The following is a 22,169-nucleotide window of genomic DNA, read 5'->3' on the forward strand; positions in this document are numbered from 1 at the left end:
CCTCGGTGCGCGAGTCCGATTCGCACTTAGTTTCTCGAACTATATGCCGTGCCCATTGCCACTTCAGCTTCGCAACGCAAAACTAATATAGCTGAAAGTTATGAATAACCCGAACATTTATAATTTATATGGCACACTATATGCAATGTCCCGTCGGGCCCTGGACAATTTGTATCATGTCAGCAAATGATACCCGCAGGCCTCGAATTACATTGATTCATTAGCGAGGTGCGCAGTTAACTTGACATTGTGGATTAATTTTAAATTAATTGTTAACAGTTTTATATTCTCCATACTACAAACGATAATCAGGAAGTCTTTATTGTTCATCTTTATAGCTACGACCTACGGCCTGAAATTATGCGAAAATAAATAGTTAAGGTTTTTTCTTTATAACTATTATTTAAAGTTATTTAAATATCTTGTGGAATCTCTTTGGTTTCGAAGATAAAAAGTAGCCGATATCATATTATATTGGAATATAAGATGTCTGTACCAAATTTCGAAAAATCACTTGAGCGGATGGACCGTAAAAGGTAACAAATAGACAGAAAGACGGACAGACAGCTAGATAGATAGACATGCACATTTTAGAATTTACCTATAATACTAGTATAGATTAAGTTGTTACCAACATCAATAATTCTCTATCTAACTTTGCATTCAAAGTCCATCACGCTTGCGGCAACGTACAAGACGTAACGCAATAAACCTATCTACTGTACTGTAATTCCTATAGCTTATATCCTAGAGCGTCCAACTAGCTCCTATGCAAACTAGATCAGTGACAATAAGCCCTCGTATAAAGTGCATGAAGGCAATTTGCTAATCGATCAAGACCATTTCCAGGTCAATTACTTTATCGGCCGTGTCAACTAGATGCAACGATGCAATTATTATGCGCTAATAGGGATCAGTGTTGGAGAATATTGAAATTAGATCTGCTTCAACGTTATTAATCGATAGATGTCCAAAGCATTGACGAAACATTGATTGAAAGATCTGATTGGCATAAGGGGGTCCAATCCAGGCATACTTTACGTAACAGCTTGAGCTGCAAGCCACAATCTTCAGTTCTCTGACTCAGAAACGTAAATAAGTAGGTAACTTAGTAGGTAGTTTATAGCCTCGATAGCTCAACGGTTGAGGAGCGGACTGAATTCTGAAAGGTCGGCGGTTCAAAACCCCACCTGTTGCACTATTGTCGTACCCACTCCTGGCACAAGCTTTACGCTTAATTGGAGGGGAAAGGGGAGTATTTGTTATGATTAGCATGATGAATATTAAAAAAAACAAAACTAATTTCAAGAAAGAGGTTAGCCACCAAATACAACTTAGCTGGGCAGCGTTCGAGAAGCTTCGAGAATCGAGATGTCCGTCCGAAATGCTAGAAGACCAAAGTCTTCAGAGGACTTCGTCTGTGATGGTGTCTGCTGGCGCGCGTGCTGTGCTTGTTTGGAGTGTTTTTTTTTTTTGTTAAGAGTGGCTGGTTTTTGTGTTAGTTGGTGTTTTTTGGTGGTGGAACTGACTAGGAAGCGCTCTAAAGGGGCGCCGCGCGTATGTCGGCGGGCGCCGGCGCAGACGGAGTCCATACTTGTATAGATTCAATAACTCGAAAATATCACAAACTTGACATTGGCTAATCAGAGTAAAGCCAATTTAAAGAAAAAAAAAAAAAGTCTTCAGAGCGCGTTGCCAGTGATGACATATGGGCATAGGTCCTTTGTAGGTCAAAGAGACCTATGCCCATATGTCAGTCACACTGTGGTCTTGTGCCCTGCCGATCTAGTGACTTCCTGCGGCTCTTTTGATGTCGATTGTCCACCTAGTCATAGTATGGAGTCTGCCAAAGCTGCGTTTTTCGATGCGAGGTCGCTAGTCCAACACCTTGGTACCTTAGCGTCTATGTGCTTATAATATAGTACCTAATTCAGAGTATTTTGCTCTCATTTTCACTGTCATGAGTCCCTTCATTAGAATATCGGGGACTTATTTGGATAACAATGCGGTGTACCAAGCCAAAGACATCAATTTGTTTAATATACTTAGAGATATTAAATTTTGCAGTTTTGGCTCAAAATATATGTGACAATTCAATTTATCCGACTACGAGTACAATAAAAATAATCACATCGAGCATATAAACAAAATACATCGTCCAATACGTCCGCGTCAGGACGGAAACAAGATTATGGGTGTGATGAATGGTTCCCGCGGGTCATAACGTACCATTGCATTCGTTTTGTTTTTATACGCTTCCTGCCTCGTTAGTGGGTTCATCCATAAATGTATTATATTCTCCGAATAAAGCATACGAAATAAATTTTCACAGCCATTTACTCTGTGTTTTAAAATCATTGAAATATCTGGGAGTCCTGCACAAATCGGATTATTCTACCCTCCAAATATCATTTTTTTTCAGGATTTTACGATTTATATTTTACTTTACTTAGAATACTTACACAAATAACCGTCATTCATTAATGTCTAAGCATGGGTTTACTAAACCAAGACTTTGACACTGTTGCCCCTTTGAATAACAAGATTTTAGCCCTATACGGTTAGAAAAAATACGTTTTTAAATCACCAGATGTTGTATTAGCTTTTGAAACACGACATTTATGAAACTAATTGTTTCCAATGATGTCGAATCTACTCTCAATACTAATAACTACAAAACTAACAAAATAACGACGATATCAATTAATACCCGCTCACTATTAAACGCCTATTGAAGTTCGATCGAAAAATTAAAAAAATCTTTATTGATGCAGAAAAAATAAATGGTCAGAACTTGCGCTGAATCCTGATATAAAAAAAAACAAAGTTACATAACTAATTAAAAAAATACCCAATTAAAGTAAAAAGTTAAATTGGCATAATGTAATAGAAGATACAACTTCGACTTTTATAACATAAAGTTTCTTTAACATTTTCATTCAATCTGATTCTAGAAAAATATTTGTTTCACCCAAGAATGGAAGTATTAAGAACCAACTCTCAGAACTGCAGTTCCAAGTGATAATAGAAGCCAAACTTTTTGACACAAAAGTCCTATTGGGAGGGAAGGAAGCTGCAAAACATTCCGAGACTTGAGAGATTGTTGTAGTTGTTCGATTAGAATGGACATTGTCTTGGTATTGGAGATTCTTGTCAAAGAAATAAGACCAGGCATTGTCAAGCCCAAGTAAAACAATTGGAAAGGGTTGCATCGTAAAACGGGGATTCAGAATTTAGGACTTTTACGAACAGGGATCGGACATGATGATAAACTGAATATAAATGAAATGAAAAAATTATGAATAGGTTTATAACTGAAATGACCAGATTCTTGTTATCATAAATGATTACAGTGTAGTTAAAAACATAACAGTACTAATGCTAGAGTATAAGACACTTAGTGTACTGCTTGAGATTAGAGACTCAAAAGTAGTATGGAAAATTACGGAAACCATCATTTTGACATACAGATATTTTGATCTATCAAAAATGGGTCTGAAAATGCATGTAAACACAGGAAACTGCCACTAGTACTATCACAATCGAATCTAAAACTGAGTAAGAGAATTTGAGTTGGTCATTTGTGTTGATTAGATTATCTTTAAACATCAAAAACAAAACTGATTTGCAAGCGCTGGACAATTAAAGCAGACTCTTTCAAACAGGTTAAAACTAAAACGAATCCAGCTTTTAATTTAATTTACCAAAGCATAAAATTTACATCTCAATTAGGGGAAAGCTTCCTCCTGGAGGAACGTGGTGGCATTTTTCTCTAAAGATGCTCTTAATTACCCACGGTGGAGCTTATTTATCTTCGCTTTTTATGCGACCGTTACTCTGGCAATGCAATTTTCAGGGACTAATTATATTATTATCGAACGCTGTAAAAGTAAAGTTTTACGGGCTACAATTTATTCGTCTTTTGTTTATGATGTGGATGGGAGAGCGTGGGAACTAAGTGGGATATCTATTTTGCAAGTTTATTCTTGGATGGTTAATTTTTCTATTGTGTTTGTAATACAAAAGTGTTTCTTAGTTTCGTTTGGTATGACAATAATAGAAAAAACGTGGTAGGATTTTTCTTCAAAGATGCTCTTAATTACCCACGGTGGAGCTTATTTATATTCGCTTTTTATGCGACCGTTAAACTGGCAATACAATTTTTAGGGACTAATTATCGAACGCTGTAAAAGTAAAGTTTTACGGGCTACAATTTATTCCTCTTTTGTTTATGGTGTTGATGGGAGAGCGTGGGAACTGAGTGGGGTGTCTATTCTGCAAGTTTATTCTTGGATGGTTCATTTTTCTATTGTGTTTGTAATAAAGTGTTTCTTATTTTTGTTTCGTATGACAATATTGTAAGTATAGATTGTTACGGCTATAACCATGTATTTACCCGACGTAAACGACAATAATGTACTTATATGATAGGTACTGAGAACTTATAGGATAACGTGCACAATTTGTTATAGGTATTGGAAGACAACCCAAGACTATCTCTCGGAAAATTGATGGATAATCCGTTGATCCACACTGTTTTCTAAGTTCTTTTTAATTGCAAGATGTACTTGAACCCAGTGCACCGCGCGGCCGCCGCTCGTGACAGCTGCCAGTACCCGCTGCCAGTAGCAGTATGCTGACCAGACGCTCGCGCTTGCTATGCCGCCAGCCTAGATAGACACAACGATGAATACTTACGTATAATTGAATCGACACAGATCGGTGTTGTCTGCGGGGTTTGGTGCCGGCACCGCAGCCCAGTGCACCGCGCGGCCGCCGCTCGTGACAGCTGCCAGTACCCGCTGCCAGTAGCAGTATGCTGACCAGACGCTCGCGCTTGCTATGCCGCCAGCCTAGATAGACACAACGATGAATACTTACGTATAATTGAATCGACACAGATCGGTGTTGTCTGCGGGGTTTGGTGCCGGCACCGCAGCCCAGTGCACCGCGCGGCCGCCGCTCGTGACAGCTGCCAGCAGCCGCTGCCGACAGCCGCATGACGACCAGACGCTCGCGCTTGCTATGCCGCCAGCCTAAATAAACAAACATATTTTTCCAATGTTACCACAACTTCACGATTTTCGAATTTTTCCCTTTAATTGTGATATAAGATACTGCTACCTGTCAAATTTCATAGTTCTAGGTCAACAGGAAGGACCTTAATATCCCTGTACCAAGTAGATTTTGTCAATATGGACTTTTAAAAATCTCGTAGGTGCTCTTTGATTTTCAGGGTCATAAAGGAGTCTGTTCCCGGGATACAAGCTATCTGTACACTTCAAAATCGGTAAAATGGATGGGCCGTGAAAAGTTAGAAGACAGACAGACATACCTACTGATGGGTTTTATTAATTTTTTTTATTGTCTAGGTTGGTAAAAAAAAATACCTGTAGAGGCGTAGGCAAGTTCTCAACCAGGAGGTAGCATTTGGAAGTGGAGTTCCATCGTCGGATGCGTTCCCGAGCCAACACGTAATGGGTCTCTATCTCTTTTCCCTCCACGGCTACCAGCTCTGCCTATGAACAAAATGATACAGTTCAAATATTTGTTTATAAAAAGGAGATTTAAGTAGAAATTTATCATAAGTACAAGGTCTCTATTAGGTAAAGCAGACTGCACAAGGGCGCAAGACAGCGCGAGGATTTCAGTCGAATTCGTGAGTAGAAGTAACGCCAGCGATCTTTGCTGACACCACCTATATTTTTAGACGTGTTTGATGCAGCTGACTCTTGTCGCTGATGCCACATGTTTTTTCAATATTAGAAAATGCTTTACACCATCTGTTAGAAGGCATAGCTATTGCTGGAAATAAGAAGTTTATAAAGACATGATAGGCGTAGTTGAACACTGAGGTAGCGAAGGTAGAGTTGCTGATTTAGCTAATCATTTGTCCAATAATTTTACATAGATTAGGTAAGTACCTATTCTATAATCTTTTCAACCCAAGAACCTCTATTTTTTCCAGGGTTATTTTCTAGTCAATATTTAAACGATACTTGGATAAAATTTAAAAAAAAAAACGGTTTTTTAATGTCGAATTCCAACGCCGCCCGCCGAGCTGATTTGTTATATGAAATTCAGGATAGTAATATGCAATGAGCGTGGGGTAGTGGTTTTATTAGCCGACTAGATCTTTATTTATCACTTATTGAAAACCTTTTGGGAGGACTCGTAAATATTGAAGTGTTAATCTTTAACATTACGCGATCCGATGTCGTTTCAAGTAAAATGTGCTCAAATATAGGGCACGAATGTTTTGAGTTGCTTTATTTATTGACAAACTTACTACATACTGTATTTTATGAAAAGGTGTAATATAAATAATGAAATAAAAATAATAATAATATAAATAATAAATGCGCTTAGACTTTGGACTGAAATCCAAAAAGTTGTACCGAGTCGAACAACTTACTCTTTTCTATTTCAAAATTCAAAATTCAAATTATTTTTATTCAATTTGACTTTTACAAATTCTTTTAAATCGGCCTTTCCTACCAAGAAGAACCAGCAAGAAACTCGGCGGTTGCTCTTTTCCCTTACATAGTACAAGTTTGCACTTGGTAAAGAAGAATAATGGTAATTTACTGCTTTCTAATACTAGTGTTTAACTACAGTTTTACGATTTATTAAACACTAGGAAGGTTTTCAAGTCCCGCATATCGAATCAATGCTGAAAAGGTACCGATATCGGATCGGATAATAAAAGAAAACGGCCTTATTCCATGAGTCGCGTGCTTTTTACTGATACGGGGTTTTATTACATTTTATTTTTATGTTTATTGGCTCTGTCTTCTCTATTGAGCCTTCCGCTTTGAGGTCACCAAATATTTTCCTTTTGCTAAAGACGAAATGAATTCGTACAATCCTATTTCTGGGAGCCTTATGAAGTCTTTACTTTCGTTGTATCCTTCGATGTTTGTATCCTACTTTTATTCATTCAAATTTTAGTATCGCCCGCCAAAATTGAATATTTCAACAACGTCTTTTAGGACTCTAGCGGGCGTTTTTTGAACTTACAAATGTGACATTTTCACTCCTGACGTATTGTATATTGTTATGGCGACAATTTGGTTGTAATTAGGCCAATTTCGCAGTTGTGTCACTGTTGCTCTAAATGAGAGAATTACATTCGTTGAAACAATTTCATAGTAGATTATATTATTGGTCAAATCACTTGCGATTCGATTCATCGACCTTGTTGGGCGCTAGGCTTTGTTAGATTATAGATTATAAGTAGGTAGGCATAGACAGTTAAAGGGCAGACCAACGATGAAACAGACTGAAGGATCCTGAAAGGTTCAAATTTTGCGAGGGTAAAACTACAAAAATTATCATGCTGAAACATCTAGCAAGAATTATTTATGGTTTGTTTTATTCGCGATACATTATTTTTTCCAGAGTAGGTACGCGTATAACATTTTATACCTTTTCTGGGGCTTGATTTATATCTTTGCTGGATTCAGTTTTATTCATGACTCGTATGTTTTTGGACATAATAATAATTTTAGTTGGTATTACAGGAAAAAGAAAACAAAGAATGGCACCTGCTTGATAAACATGATCAAGTAAAATTTTATAAATGAGGTTGTGAATAGGTAGATATTAGACACTCAAGCTATCTAATCACAACCTTATTTAAAAGAAACATTATCACACTAATATTATAAAGGCGAAAGTTTGTATGTGTGTGTGTGTGTGTATTTTTGTTACTCCTTCACGCAAAAACTACTGAACGGATTTGGCTGAAATTTAGAAAGGAGATAGATAATATCCTGGATTAGCACATAGGCTACTTTTTATCCCGGAAAACCAAAGAGTTCGCACGGGATTTCGAAAAACCTAAATCCACGCGGACGAAGTCGCGGGCATCGGCTAGTCCATAATATAAATGCGAAAGTATGTCTGTATGTCTATCTGCTAGTTTTTCACGATACATCCGTTTAACCGATTTCGATGAAACTTGATGAAACAGAGATACTATGCATCCCGGGGACAGATATAGGTAAGTAGGCGTGGAATTAGGTTTTGTTTCAAAAAAATCCTATGAGGACACTTTGGTTTGCCAGGATAATCTACTCGTATGACCATCTCCAGGATATAAGCTATCTTTGTACCTTTTGGCAAAATCGGTTAAGCAGATGGGCCGTGAAAAGGTAGCAGACAGACAAACACGAAATTGCATTAATAATATTATTAAGTATGGATTTTTATTATACAATAATATTTTAAACATCATTATTAATTATGATACAATAAAATAAATAATATAAAAGCTACAGAACAAAACAGAAACGCGCGGTCCATCTTTTCCTAAAAGTAAATAGGTAGGTAGTACCTCGTCGCAAACGGATTCGGTGCCAAATTTACTGGAAGTCCACTTCAAAAGAAATCTCGTTGGGAAAGGGAGCACGAAATTGCACGAGGCGACGGTCACTCGTCCCCAAAATAAAGCCTTGGACAAATAAAACGCGACAACAATGGCGGCGCGGCAGAAACTGCATGGCAGGTGACACTGATCCGCATATGCGTACGATTTGTATTATAAAGAACTGCTGGCTGGCTGATTGCTGAAAAGTTACATCAATCATGGCTACAATCTCAATTGTTTAATTGGCTGTATTTATAGTATTTTACTGCAACAATGCATTTTAGCCAACAGTGAGAGAGTCTACGCCAATGAGACGCGATTGTGATCATCACATTGTAGCTGTCAAACTACGCCAACTACCTTGTCGTCGTTGAACTAAGTTATTATCTACAAAAGGGACGTTCTAAGCAATAATCGTGTTCTATGAAGCTATCAAAATGAGTAAGTACAACACTGGATACAAAATGTAAGTAAAAACGAGTTGCAGCACGCAAACATTTTGATTCGGAATTTCTTTTCGTCTAGTGGAGTACTAGTATTAGGAGCCACGTTGAATACGTTTCCGTCAAGCCGCACAGCCGCTGCGCGTTATGTTTGCATAAGCCTTTAAAAAAGACGTCCATAGTTTGTTGACTCTGCTTAGCATTCGGACGGTGCGCTTATTTGAGTTATAGTTCTTTGTGATAAAATGAAAATAGTTTCTTTAAAGTTAAATAACTTCAGAGCAATATAAATAATACTTAACTACAGGCACTGTTTTCTGACTAATAATATATATAGTCTAATCAAAAGTTTTATTTAAGTAGCTAAAAAACAATATGTTACTAAAAAGCAGCATGAAAATAATATTATGTTAGATATTAGCGTTTTCGCCGAAACGATTAATAAGTCCATTTTGGTTTATTCCAAATATTGTGTTTACCGCGAACAGTTATAAAATTTTCTTCAGGGTTTTAAATCTTTCGACTTCCGAATTTCAGTTCATTCCCCGATCGTTTAGCTACTGTGACACAAAATTGTAATCTATTTAAGAAACGTAGCACAAAATTGCATCCTAGCCAATCGTCTCTAACTAAAAGTCGTCCACATTTTGTTGATTTAGCGGGGAGCGTGTTTGGACTGTCTTTCTTTGTGATGAAATGAAAATATTTTTGTCATTCTAACTGAAAACTACTGAAAATTAAGTAAGAGTGCTCTTTTATCGAACAAAGGCCTTTAACTATCTTATTTTAGTAAATTAAATAGAAATTTTTGAAAAATACATTTCTCTAGCATTCAAAGTGCCTTTAGACTGTGAAAAAAATTTATTCAAAAACACATATCTCTAGCATACAAAGTAATGTAACTTAAACTGTAACGTTATACACTTACGTCTATTTTTACCCGACTACGGCAAAGCCAAAAGGAAGGGTTATGATTTTAGTATTCTATGTATGTATGTATGTGTGTATGTATCCAGATTCTGTGTGTTCCACCGTAGCGGCTAAACTACTGGGCCGATTTTGATGAATGAAGTGTCAATCGATTCGTTGTAAAGGCCCGGGTAACACAACAAAAAAATCGGCCAGACGGATGTTACATCAAAAAAATGATTACAATTACGCTTATGTAGGTACTCACTGATGTTTGATTGGTTATCTGTGTAGTCATTACTCATCAGCTCACGATCCTTTACCATCGTATCAAATCTTATTTTTAAGTAAAAAGGAATTATTAATAAAAAAGTTGCTGAAGGAAAGATATGATATTATGAGCAACAAAATATACCATGCTTCATAAAATTTTGCTAATACGACATAATAATCTTGAACGAACAAATTTTTACGAAAAAAATATTAAAACATAGGATGAGGGCTGACGTCGAAAAAGTCACTAAGCAGCTCATTAGCGGGAAGCTTATCAACATTTCTAAACCATTTTCCTCGTGGATTAAAGCCTTGGTCAAACTAAACGCTCAACGGCAGCAACGTGTAAAGCGATTGACGCGTGCGACGGACGCGCTTCAGCTGACGTGACGATTAACAATCTAAAATTAAGTTAATGCGTTTCTGTGTATTAAGTTTTTAATAGTATATCATTTAATATCTAGTTATCAGAAAAAAAATCATTTCGTCCTCCAGTTTTAATATCGGTACTTTCAAGTCATGAGTGAATAGGCATCTTCTAGGCAAGCGCGCTCCATCTTATGCTATATCAGCACTTGCCAGCAGGTCTGATTGCAGACAAGCACTAGTGTTACATTAGATACGTTAACGTTGGGTATCGCTGAATTCACGCATTCAGTAGGTATGTCATCTTTAATGCCACGGTCTCGCGTTGTGTTTGACCATGGCTCAAAAGAACTTTGTTTTTTCCTCGAACTCCCGGCCTTCGTGCTATTATGAAGGAAATGGGAATAACTTACAGCTCATTGATTTTCTATTGTTCCCTTACTATGTCCTTAAATTGCCTGTCTGGGATTTAATCTAAAATTTTTTTTTACACCTCAGAGCGACGATCTCTACGAACAAGACGGAACACTGCAAACTGAAATAATAACATTTCCATAAAATAAGGTTTTTTGTTTGAATAACTCTTCTATTTATCTAGATTATTTACTTCTAGGTATCAATTTAATGAAATACTTCAAAAGAAATTTGATCGTGATGATATCATTATTTACACAGCAGCTGAGTTTGACTGATATACCCACAGAAATCCGAATAAATACCTATATCTATGGATATACCTATGCGTTGTCACAACGTGTAGGTATTAGATCTACTTATAAAACTTTTGCTTCTAAGTTACTATGAGTGAAATGTGGTACCTACTTAGTTCATACTTAATTTCGTTAGTCACCCAAAACTTTAGTTTGTGTACAAAATAACTTTAAAACTTTAATACTAACAAACAACAGCTTTTAATCGAGTTATTTATCCTTAAATCTTATCCCGCGAGGAGGGTGAAGTTTTTAAAAAACAGTAAACTTTGTTAAAGTTTGTAAAGTGTCGTCAGTCTAATGAGATTGATCTAAAGATTTACTTACTTAAGAGTTTCACTTACGAAGGAGATGAGGACATTAATGAAATTTACAAAGAAAGTGAGACAAAGATTAAGTACTTAGCTTATTTTGAAAACTTCGCATTAGGGCCGAATATTTAATACAGTGGACCCCCGGTAATCCGACCCCTGTCTAATCCGGCACCCCCTGTAATCCGACATGTCTATTATTATTGAATTTACTAAATTTGACATACATAGTGAAGTATGATTTGTACTTCAGAGTATGTATGACATATGGAATCTTATCATTGGATTTGTAATTTGTCGGATTACAAGGTACTTACTCTTTTGTGAAAAAATCCGGACTATAGGGGGTCTTAGGCAGTACTCAATAATCCGACAAATTCGATAGTCCGACAATGTCCTGCAAAACGTTTGTTGGATTACCGGGGGTCCACTGTAGTACCTTCCAAGTACAGAAGGATCACTCCGCAAACAAGTTTAAATAAATAGCGACTCTTGTTACGATGCTATAGAGTGCAATTCAGCTCGCGCAGCGTTGCATCCAAAAATTTAATAAACGTTTCTGTTTCTATCGTGTAATCTCATATCTCTTATCCCTCTCTCTCTTAAAAGATAAGCGAATGCCGTCAATGGGGCATAAGTATATTTCTCGGATAACATGACCAAGTGAGTCCGACCTGGCACTAGTTACTAGTTGTCATCATCGTGTTTTAACCCCGGACCCAAAAAGAGGGGTGTTATAAGTTTGACGTGTGTATCTGCCTGTGGCATCGTAGCTCCTAAACTAATGAACCGATTTTAATTTAATTTTTTTTTGTTTGAAAGGTGGCTTAATTGAGAGTGTTCTTAGCTATAATCCAAGAAAATCGGTTCATTCTTTTGAAAGTTATCAGCTCCTTTCTAGTTACTGTAACCTTCCTTTGTCGGGGGTGTTATAAATTTTTAATTTACACTTGTGTAAAGATTACTCGCTCATGATACCACTCTACTATCTTCTCATTTCAGCTTCGCAACTCTTTCAGCTGAATCTGTTAGGAACTCTGGTTTCTCTATGGATCTCTTCATAGATCTCTCCATCACCCGCTGAGGATTCATATTTGGCTACTAGAATTCCTCTCACAATCCATACTAATAATATTATAAATGCGAAAGTGTGTCTGTCTGTCTGTCTGCTACCTTTTCACGGCCCAAAATTTTAACCGATTCTGACGAAAGGTACGCGGTTAGCTTATATCCCGGGGACGGACATAAGCTACTTTTTATTCCGGAAAATCAAAGAGTTCCCACGGGATTCCCAAAAACCCATCCGCTTAAGCAATTTGAATAAAGTTTGGTATCGAGGTAGCTTGCGTCCATGTAATTGACATAGGCAAATTTTTATCTCGGAAAATGAAACAGTTACCACGGGATTTTTAAAAACCTAAATCCACGCAGACGAAGTCGCGGGCATCCTCTAGTATAATATTATAATTAGTGTTTCTCAAGTCTTGTACGAGTTGAGATTTGAAAAAGGGAATCGGCACGTGGGATCATTTTTAATTATTCACCCGTTAAAAATAAGGCCAAAGCCTTCTCATCTGTACATTTTTGGTATAATTAACGTGTATCCCTGGACCTTTTCTCTAACTAAGCGTGAATCAGAAATTAAAATCTGCAGACTGTTGCGAGATATAATGCGTAGGTATAAGTATTTTTTCAGATCTTATTCGTACCACCTTTTTACGTATAATAAACATAGCATTTTTACTTTAGTACCTGCACGAGATTCAGATTTAGATTCATGGGTAGATTGCCATCGATCGTCGATGGATAGACGATTGCTGAACATAGGTTTCTTGTAAAGACTTCCACAGACACGTTTGATATCGTCTGTCCCCATAGATCTGCTAACGCTGCGCTTGGTTGCTAGGTCGCTATTCCAGCATATTGGGATCCCAACAACTATTGATTCTTCTAACCAGCATGCTGATTCACAACTCAGTGTTCAATGATGAATGATAGCCATAGACCTCATTTGACATTGGTTGGTTCTACATTGCTGTTTTACTGAGTGATATTAAAACGATTTGTCATAAAAAACCTTCAATGGATTAAAAATAAATGTCAAATAAGCGTGGTTGGTGGTTATCATTGATCGAATCACTCCGCAGTTCCCCGCGCATTGCAACTTCAACTTTGCAACCCGTTGAGCTTCTTCGGTTACTTCGGTTCTTCTACTCGGTTCCCCCACACAGCCAGCACTGCGCCAGGGAGTTATCATTATAATTAATTTTAGTTGCAAAACACATTTCTGAGTAAAACAACGCAACTAGCAACAGTTTGCTAGACCGCAACGTTAGGTACTAGTTAGCAACATGGGCACCGAGTATTCCCCAGTGTGCAGTTCGCACAAAGGATTCCTTATAGCAGAAGCTCTTGTAAGCGCGAATACCTACATTACTACCAACTTTGTTGTAGGTACTTAGACTCATAAAAAAAAAACTATTTAGTACGTATTAATTTGCATAAACTAACCAATAGGCTGGTAACTAGCCACGGCCGAAGCTTCCCAACAGTGGAACCAGAGCCAATGCAAAAACTATGAAAAAATAAAAATTGTGAAATAAAAATAATATAATATAAAACCGACTTCAATAATTGGCACCGACTCCAAAAAATGGTATTATATAACGAGATTGACTCTTGTATTATTAATATATTCATTAATAAATTAATTTATTTTTTTAGTGTTTATGGTTATTAAAGTCGTTTTTTTAAATTTTTTTACTAATCATTTCTGCCCACAGTTACAGTCACAAATTGAACTAACTAAATGCCTAGCTTCGAAACTTTTGCACGCCACTGGTGCACTTTTACTTGTGTTATGTGCGTTAGCCTGACAAACTAGGTAAGAGTAACGAAATTGTTACATCAATTTTCGTTGTTACCCTAACCAGCGTAAACTTCTATCATATTAATTTTAGTTCCAATATACATTTCTGAGCGAAACAGCTCGCAACAGTTCGCTAGACCGCAACGTAACTAGTTGGCGACGTTCTGAATATTCCCTTAGTAGCAATTCCCACAAAGGATTTGTATTTCAGAAAGATAGTAATATAGATACACTGAAGACATTAACATGTTTAGCTAGCGACAGATCGGATAATGAACCAAAAGTTTCAAGACAGATAAATAATTGGCAACTTTTACTATAGCAATGCAATAAGCTATTAAAAATACTATACATGTAGTTATAATAGTTTTTTCCTTAAGTGACTTAAAAGGCAAATAAGTATCTTCTCGCTGCTAAGGGGCGCACTATACGCGGCCCATACGAACTTGTTACCGCGAACCTACAATGAAGAAAAATATATGATACGAGTGAAAACTTAACCCTCGAAAGCGCCGCCCTGCCGCGCTAAAAATAAGATAAAAAGTAGCTTATGCCCGTCCCATCCTTGGATGAATAAAAGACGTAGCTTGCTTAGCTTGGATCCTTGGAATCTAAGCTACCTCTGTACCAAATATCTAGATGATGCCAGCAACTGTCCGGGTGGGTTAAGGTTTTACAAAAACCCAGTGGAAACTTTCCAAAACGGATATAGATTACTTTTATACCGGCAAATCAAAGAGTTCCCACGGGATTTTGAAAAGACCCAAACATACGCGGATGAATATTTTTAGTTAGTTTTTGTATAGGTAAAAATTTTCTTTTAGTTTTTTTCCTCACTACGCACATACGTTTTAACAATTATTGAAAGATGTAAAAGATATATGAAGCTTTAAAACTCCGCATCGCAACTATAGACACAACTTGCCACGCTGAAATTGCCAGCGTATGTAAAGTTGGAAACTTTATGCATGGTCGCAATAAAATACCGTTATTGCAGTTATACGAGTGAAATCTGCTCTTTATTCGATGTCACTGAAGCAGAAATACTGTAAAGTTCTACTATATAAACGAATGTATGTATGAAGATTTTATTATGTCGCAAGTTATCTTATTATATGACTAGTGATCCGCCTCAACTTCGCACGAGCCTATTATCGTTTTCGTAGGGATCTCTATTTTTTTTTAAGATAAAATATAGCTTATGTCACTCAGGAATAATGTAGCTTTCTACTGGTCAAAGAATTTTCAAAATCATTTCAGTAGTTTTAGAGATTACTTTCTACAAACAAACTTAGAAACTTCACCTGTTTATAATATTACTATAGATAAAAAAAAGATATTACGAATAACAATATTCGTAACTAGATGCAGATAACTTTCTACACCTATCTTTTAGGCAGTTCAAGAAAAATAGAAAAGTATGTAAGTACCTATTAAAGTTAGTAAGTACCTCCTGATTTTGGAAGTTATACTATTTCTAAATATTTTTTTCTAAATAATGCCGGTTCCGCAAATTGTGATAAAAATTATTTAGGAATTTCCATCAAGTGTAGGTAAAACACTATCATGAAAATTGTAAAATGTTAGACCAATCTTCTATATCTATTACTTCGTTTTTAAAGTAAGCAAAAAATGTTATCTAGTAAGTCTACAAGCACATTCCGTTAAGATAGCACAATTGTAGGTTTTCGACCTATAGGTACTTACTAAAAGTATAGGACAATAAGACTAAGACTGAATTTTCAAAATGGCGGCGGAAACGAAGCCTTGTATTCTAAGAGCTGGTGAAAATTTTTGAAGAGGAGCTTGATAAGTTTAAGACACCAGCTGATTATACTGTGGTTTATTGTTTACGTGGTTCATTTATTAATTTTACTTTTGACGGTGTTAGAGCGAAGACGGGAAGACAAAAAGATTGTATGTGTACGTCTTTAAAAAAAATCTTCATGAGCTGCTGTACCAATTTTCATGCAGGTTTTTCTCTATATAGTTGTCACCGTTATAAACTACCAGGAAGCGATGCAGTTGAGGTTTTTTATTTTGAATATTTGTTTTGAGTTATTTTAAGTTCTTGTGTTACTTAGTAGATATATAATTTTGGTCGCTTTATTCACTTGTCATTGGAACGACGTCTTAATTATCTTATTTTAATCATATAAAACAGGTGCTACTGGTAGGCAGCTCTACTTTTCGTTACTCTAGGAAGGTGGACCAAATGGGGGTGTAACGGACTTTAAGATTTATCAAGCACCTCCTATATATTTCCCTCGGGCTCCCGGACTATTGCATTGCGTTTGTTGGTCTCGAGCCAAGGAAAGCGGCACTGCGGAACTCGAATTCATTTCCTTTATTAATTTTGTTAACATAAGGAAGGAATGTTCAGTAGGTATTTTGATTTGAACAGGTAGGTAATGTATTTTAAAAGAAAATATACACGTTTTGGAGAAAATGTGTATTCGAGTAAGATTTATTGTGATTCCTTAAATAAATTTCGACTAAGAGTTAGGACGCTGTCGAAGCCCGCGGCTTTGCTCTCGTAGGTATTTCGAAAAATCCTGCCTAGTCCTTGTCTTCATTATTATCAAAGAAACATCTATGCATTTCAGCGATATAGATCCAGTGTTTAGGCTGTGTGTTAAATAGCCAGTCAGTGAGTCGTAACTTTTCATTTTGATATATTTAGACCTTGTACTTTGTCTCGCTCACTCTGCATATTGACAAGGTAATACACTGCTTAGCTAATGAGATAAGTTACCTATGTCACGGCGTTTATTCGTTGTTGCGAGTTAGGTCCCCATCCCACAAGGAAAGAAGTTTCGCTTCAAAAAATGTTTCATACAAAATATAAGATGCAGTAGTACTAATGAGCACTGTCTATTATTCAAATTTTGCAAACAAACTTTGTGTTAACCTTGCGCTGAGTGCTAATTTTCTGCGAAACTTTAAAAACTAAACGAGCGAAAGCCCGCAGTTAGTAATTTATGAAACGACTCATAAAGTCATCCGCAGCTACGCAAATTTACTTAACTCATAATTTTATTTTCCTAATAAATCAGTTCTAAGATGGTCATTAGCAATTTTGGAGTTATTTCGCAGAAGTTGGTGTAAACTCTTGTTGAAGCAGCTCTTAATTCTAAAGCTACGTCCATTACAATCAAAAAACGTATCAATTATTATGCAACGTGTTTTAAATTTATTTTGCACATTAGTTCATCGAAATTATAGAGTGAGGGCTGAAATTTGGCATGCAGACAGCTATTTGAAACGTTATGGCGAGCTCTCAGGCAAGCAGGTTTCCTTGCTATCTCCGAATGAGAAGGGGTTAGGTCATAGCCCACCACGCTGGTCAAGTGCAGTCTGGCAGACTTCACACACCTTTGAAAATGTTACGGAGAGCTCTCAGGCATGCGAGTTTCTTTAAGATGTTTTACTTTACCGTTAAGAGGGCTCTCTCCGTCACTCGTTTCATACAATCGTAGTTCCAATTTCATTTGAATACTAAGCAACCAAAGTCCATGAAATTTTGCAGACATATTCTAGAAACTAATATCTATGTATGTGGTTTTCCAGATGTCTGTTAAAATATTCGGTTTCAAAGTTACGCGGTCTTAAAAATTTTCATACAAATCTTTGAGCCCCTGTAATTTTAAAACTACATATTTTTAGAAAAATCTAAAACACCACAGACACAGATATTAGTTTCTAGAATATATCTGCAAAATTTCATGCACTTTGGTTGCTTAATATTCAAATGAAATTGGAACTACGATTGTATGAAACGAGTGACGGAGAGAGCCCTGTTAAAATAAATGATATTACAAGTGTAAATTAAAAATTTTTAACACCCCCGACGATCCAAAGTATTTGAGTTTTCCAAAACATCATTTTCAAATAAATAATTATGTATTTATTATATATATATATATATATATATATATATATATATATGTATAATATTATGTCAATTGACAAATGTCAAGCTGTCTATCTTGACAGCTTGACATTTGTCAATTGACATAATATTATGAACCTAACGATTATATAACCTTCTTTTCTACAAGAAAACTAGAAAAGAGCTCTTAAACGGCTGAACCATTTTTTTGGATTATAGCTAAGAACACTCTCGATCAAGCCACCTTTCAAACAAAAAAAAGTAAATTAAAATCGGTTCATTCGTTTAGGCGCTACGATGCCACAGACAGATACACAGATACACACGTCAAACTTATAACACTCCTCTTTTTGGGTCGGGGGTTAAAAATGGTGACCAATGCGCCAGAAAGCGCAGAGTTGAATGACTGCCACTAAGACCTAGGTGGACAGAAGACATCAAACGAGACGCAGAGAGCCAATTCAGGCAGCGCAAGAGCTAGAGACGTCCAGCAGAGGAAATTTTTGATTGATGATGAATAATAATGATACAAGTGTAAATTAAAAATTTATAACACCCTCGACAAGTGAAGGTTACAGTAACTAAAAGGAGCTGATAACTTTCAAACGGCAGAACCGATTTTCTTGGATTATAGCTAAGAACACTCTCGATCAAGCCACCTTCCAAAAAAAAAACTAAATTAAAATCGGTTCATGTCACAGACAGATACACAGATACACACATCAAACTTATAACACCCCTCTTTTTGGGTCGCGGGTTAGTAAACAAAATAAAACTTGTTTACTTATTTATCTATTAACGAATTCAAAGAGAATTCACGCTAAGCTCCATCGGAGAAATAAATTGTAGCAAAATGGAGTCTAAAATCCCGAGAATAGGAGGCTTTTAAAAATAAGGCCGCTAAGACGGGATTAAGAAAAGTAGGTCATTTCTTAAAAGATGCTTCATCATCCCTAATACAAGGAAAATTCATTTAAATTGATGACAAGCACTTGACTGCGTCTTCAGTCATTATAGTGAGGGCTGCTATGAATTAGTATCTAGCAAGTCGCAGCCGGAGTCTCCTACCAGAATAGACCAATTTTGGCAAAATCTATAGAATGCACTTCGACTTTGCTTAGATTTAAAACACTGTTAAAACGAGACAACGTTATACCGCTGTTATGAATCTGTCTCGTTTTAACTGAAACTTAAGTCTAAACAAAGTCAAAGTGCGGTCTATAGATTTCAACCTTAGTCCCTGAGAACAGTCGGAAATTAAATGCAAATCATGTCTATAATGGACTCAACCCTTAAATGATCTATTCATCCATCCATCACTCACTATTTGTCCAATGTAGGATATAAAACTGTTGAAGATCGCACCAGAATACATAGTCCTCTGCCTTCCTCATCCAACCATTATCTTTTTGAGACCGTCACCATTCGAGTGGACTACAGATCATCCCATACTGCGCTTTCCGGTGAACGCTGTCTACACTCCAGAACGCATCTACCCCATCGGTTATCGGCTAAGTCAGTATCCAAAACCTCAAAAAATACCTAAAATACCTATTACGATTTTCTTTCCATAAATAAAAGCAAACAGCTCCCAATTCTCAAGTTATTTGCTGATCAGACCAAATCACAAGCCAACACTGAAGCACCCACGCAGTTTTGGCAACGAAAACGTAGTTATTCACTTTAAGTAAATCCATTATCGAACGGACTCCAGACTGTTTGAACACGATCAACTTGGATTATTGACATTCAATAAGATTTAGACTGTTATTTGAACTATTTAATATCATTAATTCCACGCTCAAAGTCCAGGCGATTAATTATTTATTTATATTAAGACCCATTTCATATAAAAGCAAATTAAGCGGTTTTGCATACAACGGAATTTCACGCGCAGCAGGAAGTAATAACTCTTTAATTATCTTAATCTTCAGAGCCTCAATAGCTCAACCGGTAAAGGAGTGGACTGAAAACCGAAAGGTCGACGGTTCAAACCCCGCCCGTTGCACTATTGTCGTACCTACTCCTAGCACAAGCCTCACGCTTAGTTGGAGAGGAAAGGGGAATATTAGTCATTTAACATGGCTAATATTCTTATTTAAAAAAATAAATTATCTCTTCCTAAATCCATGGTTTCACTATCATACCTTTAATATATTGTCATCAAGAACTTGTTTTTGCTCATTCTCGGTCTGTTAGTCCCAAGTTCACTTGGTTCATCACAAACATTGGAGGTGTTAAAACAACCTAACCAAACTCTATCTATTTGCAAAATGTGTTCAAACTTTACATTCCCTTTAACTTAAACCAATACTAATCCTCATCTTAGTTTCGGCGGGATCCAATTTGTACTCATCGCGAAGTGAAGCGTGTCTCGAAGAGTTAGCTAAGCTGAAATTCAGTTCAAAATCAATTCATTAAGTGAATTTGCAGAGTATAGTCTGACCAGTGGATCATTAATTGAAGTTGAAGATACACTCTAACCAAATGGATGTGTTAGTTGATGTAGTTATTTTATTCCCTTAGGGCTTAGTTGTTTATTTATATTATAGCTAAGAACACTCTCGATCAAGCCAAACCACCTTTCAAACTAAAAAAAAAAACTAAATTAAAATCGGTTCATTAGTTTAGGAGCTACGATGCCACAGACAGATACACAGATACACACGTCAAACTTACCTATAACACCCCTCTTTTTGGGTCGGGGGTTAATAAAAAGCATGCGGTTATTTTAATGGAACATTTTGCAAACGTTAATGCTAGATGCATTTTCGCTGATCAAATAAAGTTGATTGCGATGAATTCAACAGTGTTAACAGATTTCATAAGCTTTCATATTTCTAATTAGTTATTAATGACGCATAAATAACTGAAAGTTTGCTTTAACTAAAATAATAATGCAGGTTTTTAATATTTGCGAAATATTATAGGTTATTTGCCTAGCTTTTTTATACTCCTAAGTGAATTGTACGTTGTTACTTTCAATATTCAATAAATTAATTGCTTCTGGTATTATGCAGACTTGTAGCTATAAAAATGGCGCGAACCCAGAAGACGCAGGTTCGAATCCTGCCAGTTCCGCAATTTTTAAGGGTTCCGTATCTCAAAAAGAAAAATGGAACCCTTATAGGATCACTTTGTAGTCTGTCTGTCTGTGCGTCCGTCCGTCGTGTGTGTCAAGAAAACCTATAGGGTACTTCCCGTTGACCTAGAATCATGAAATTTGGCAGGTAGGTAGGTCTTATAGCACAAGTAAAGGAATAAATCTGAAAACCGTGAATTTGTGGTTACATCACAGAAAAAAAGTGTTTTAATTTTCAAAGTAAAATAACTATACCAAGTGGGGTATCATATGAAAGGGCTTTACTTGTAGATTCTGTAACAGATTTTCATTTATTTTAAAGCATAATAGTTTTTGATTTATCGTGCAAAATGTCGGAAAAATACAAAAAATACCCGAGTACGGAACCCCCGGTGCGCGAGTCTGACTCGCAATTGGCCGTTTTTTTCACAGGGTTGTGCTATGACAGCTATCGATTAAAATTTAACTACGCAAAAACGTATTTGAAATAGATAGATATGTATTTAAAATTATTTAGGAATTTCATTGAACTGTAGGTAAAACACTATCAGGCTCGTACGAGATGATGACAAAAGCGTATAGGTACATGCGCGTACAATATTATTATGAGCTTATACGCGGAAAAACCGTTGCCGCTCTATGTGATGACTAAGTATTATTATTATCAACGAACGTCCACCGAACCGTATTGTAGTAAGTACCGCTAATTAGTAGAGATGTTACGTTGCTATCATGTTTCTTGAAAGTATATTAATATTAATTATTCTATTTCTATATAATTATTTTCTCCTGGTAACAATATCCTCCGTACCTCATGTTATAAACGTGTGTCTGTTCACAGTCACGGCCTATCCATTCAAGCTTCTGATGAAATTAGGTGCAGAGATAGCTTGCATCCCGGGGAAGGATAAGCTACTTTTGGTCCTGAAAAAACCGACAGACG

General features: G+C 36.5%; 1 protein-coding gene across 2 annotated transcripts in view; it reads right to left on the reverse strand.

Annotated features, from left to right (window-relative positions):
- Positions 1 to 22,169, reverse strand: part of LOC123869026 (C3 and PZP-like alpha-2-macroglobulin domain-containing protein 8) — a 234,718-nt gene that overhangs the window by 51,903 nt on the left and 160,646 nt on the right. For both annotated transcript variants that reach the window (XM_045911747.1, XM_045911748.1), the window contains exons 8-9: positions 5,391 to 5,519; positions 4,882 to 5,036 (exon numbers count right to left, since the gene is read on the reverse strand). In XM_045911747.1, coding sequence (XP_045767703.1) covers positions 4,882 to 5,036; positions 5,391 to 5,519 — 284 coding nt within the window. The remainder of the gene's footprint in view (positions 1 to 4,881; positions 5,037 to 5,390; positions 5,520 to 22,169) is intronic.

The sequence above is a fragment of the Maniola jurtina genome, chromosome 10 (assembly GCF_905333055.1).
Source record: "Maniola jurtina chromosome 10, ilManJurt1.1, whole genome shotgun sequence".
NCBI classification, from domain to species: domain Eukaryota; kingdom Metazoa; phylum Arthropoda; class Insecta; order Lepidoptera; family Nymphalidae; genus Maniola; species Maniola jurtina.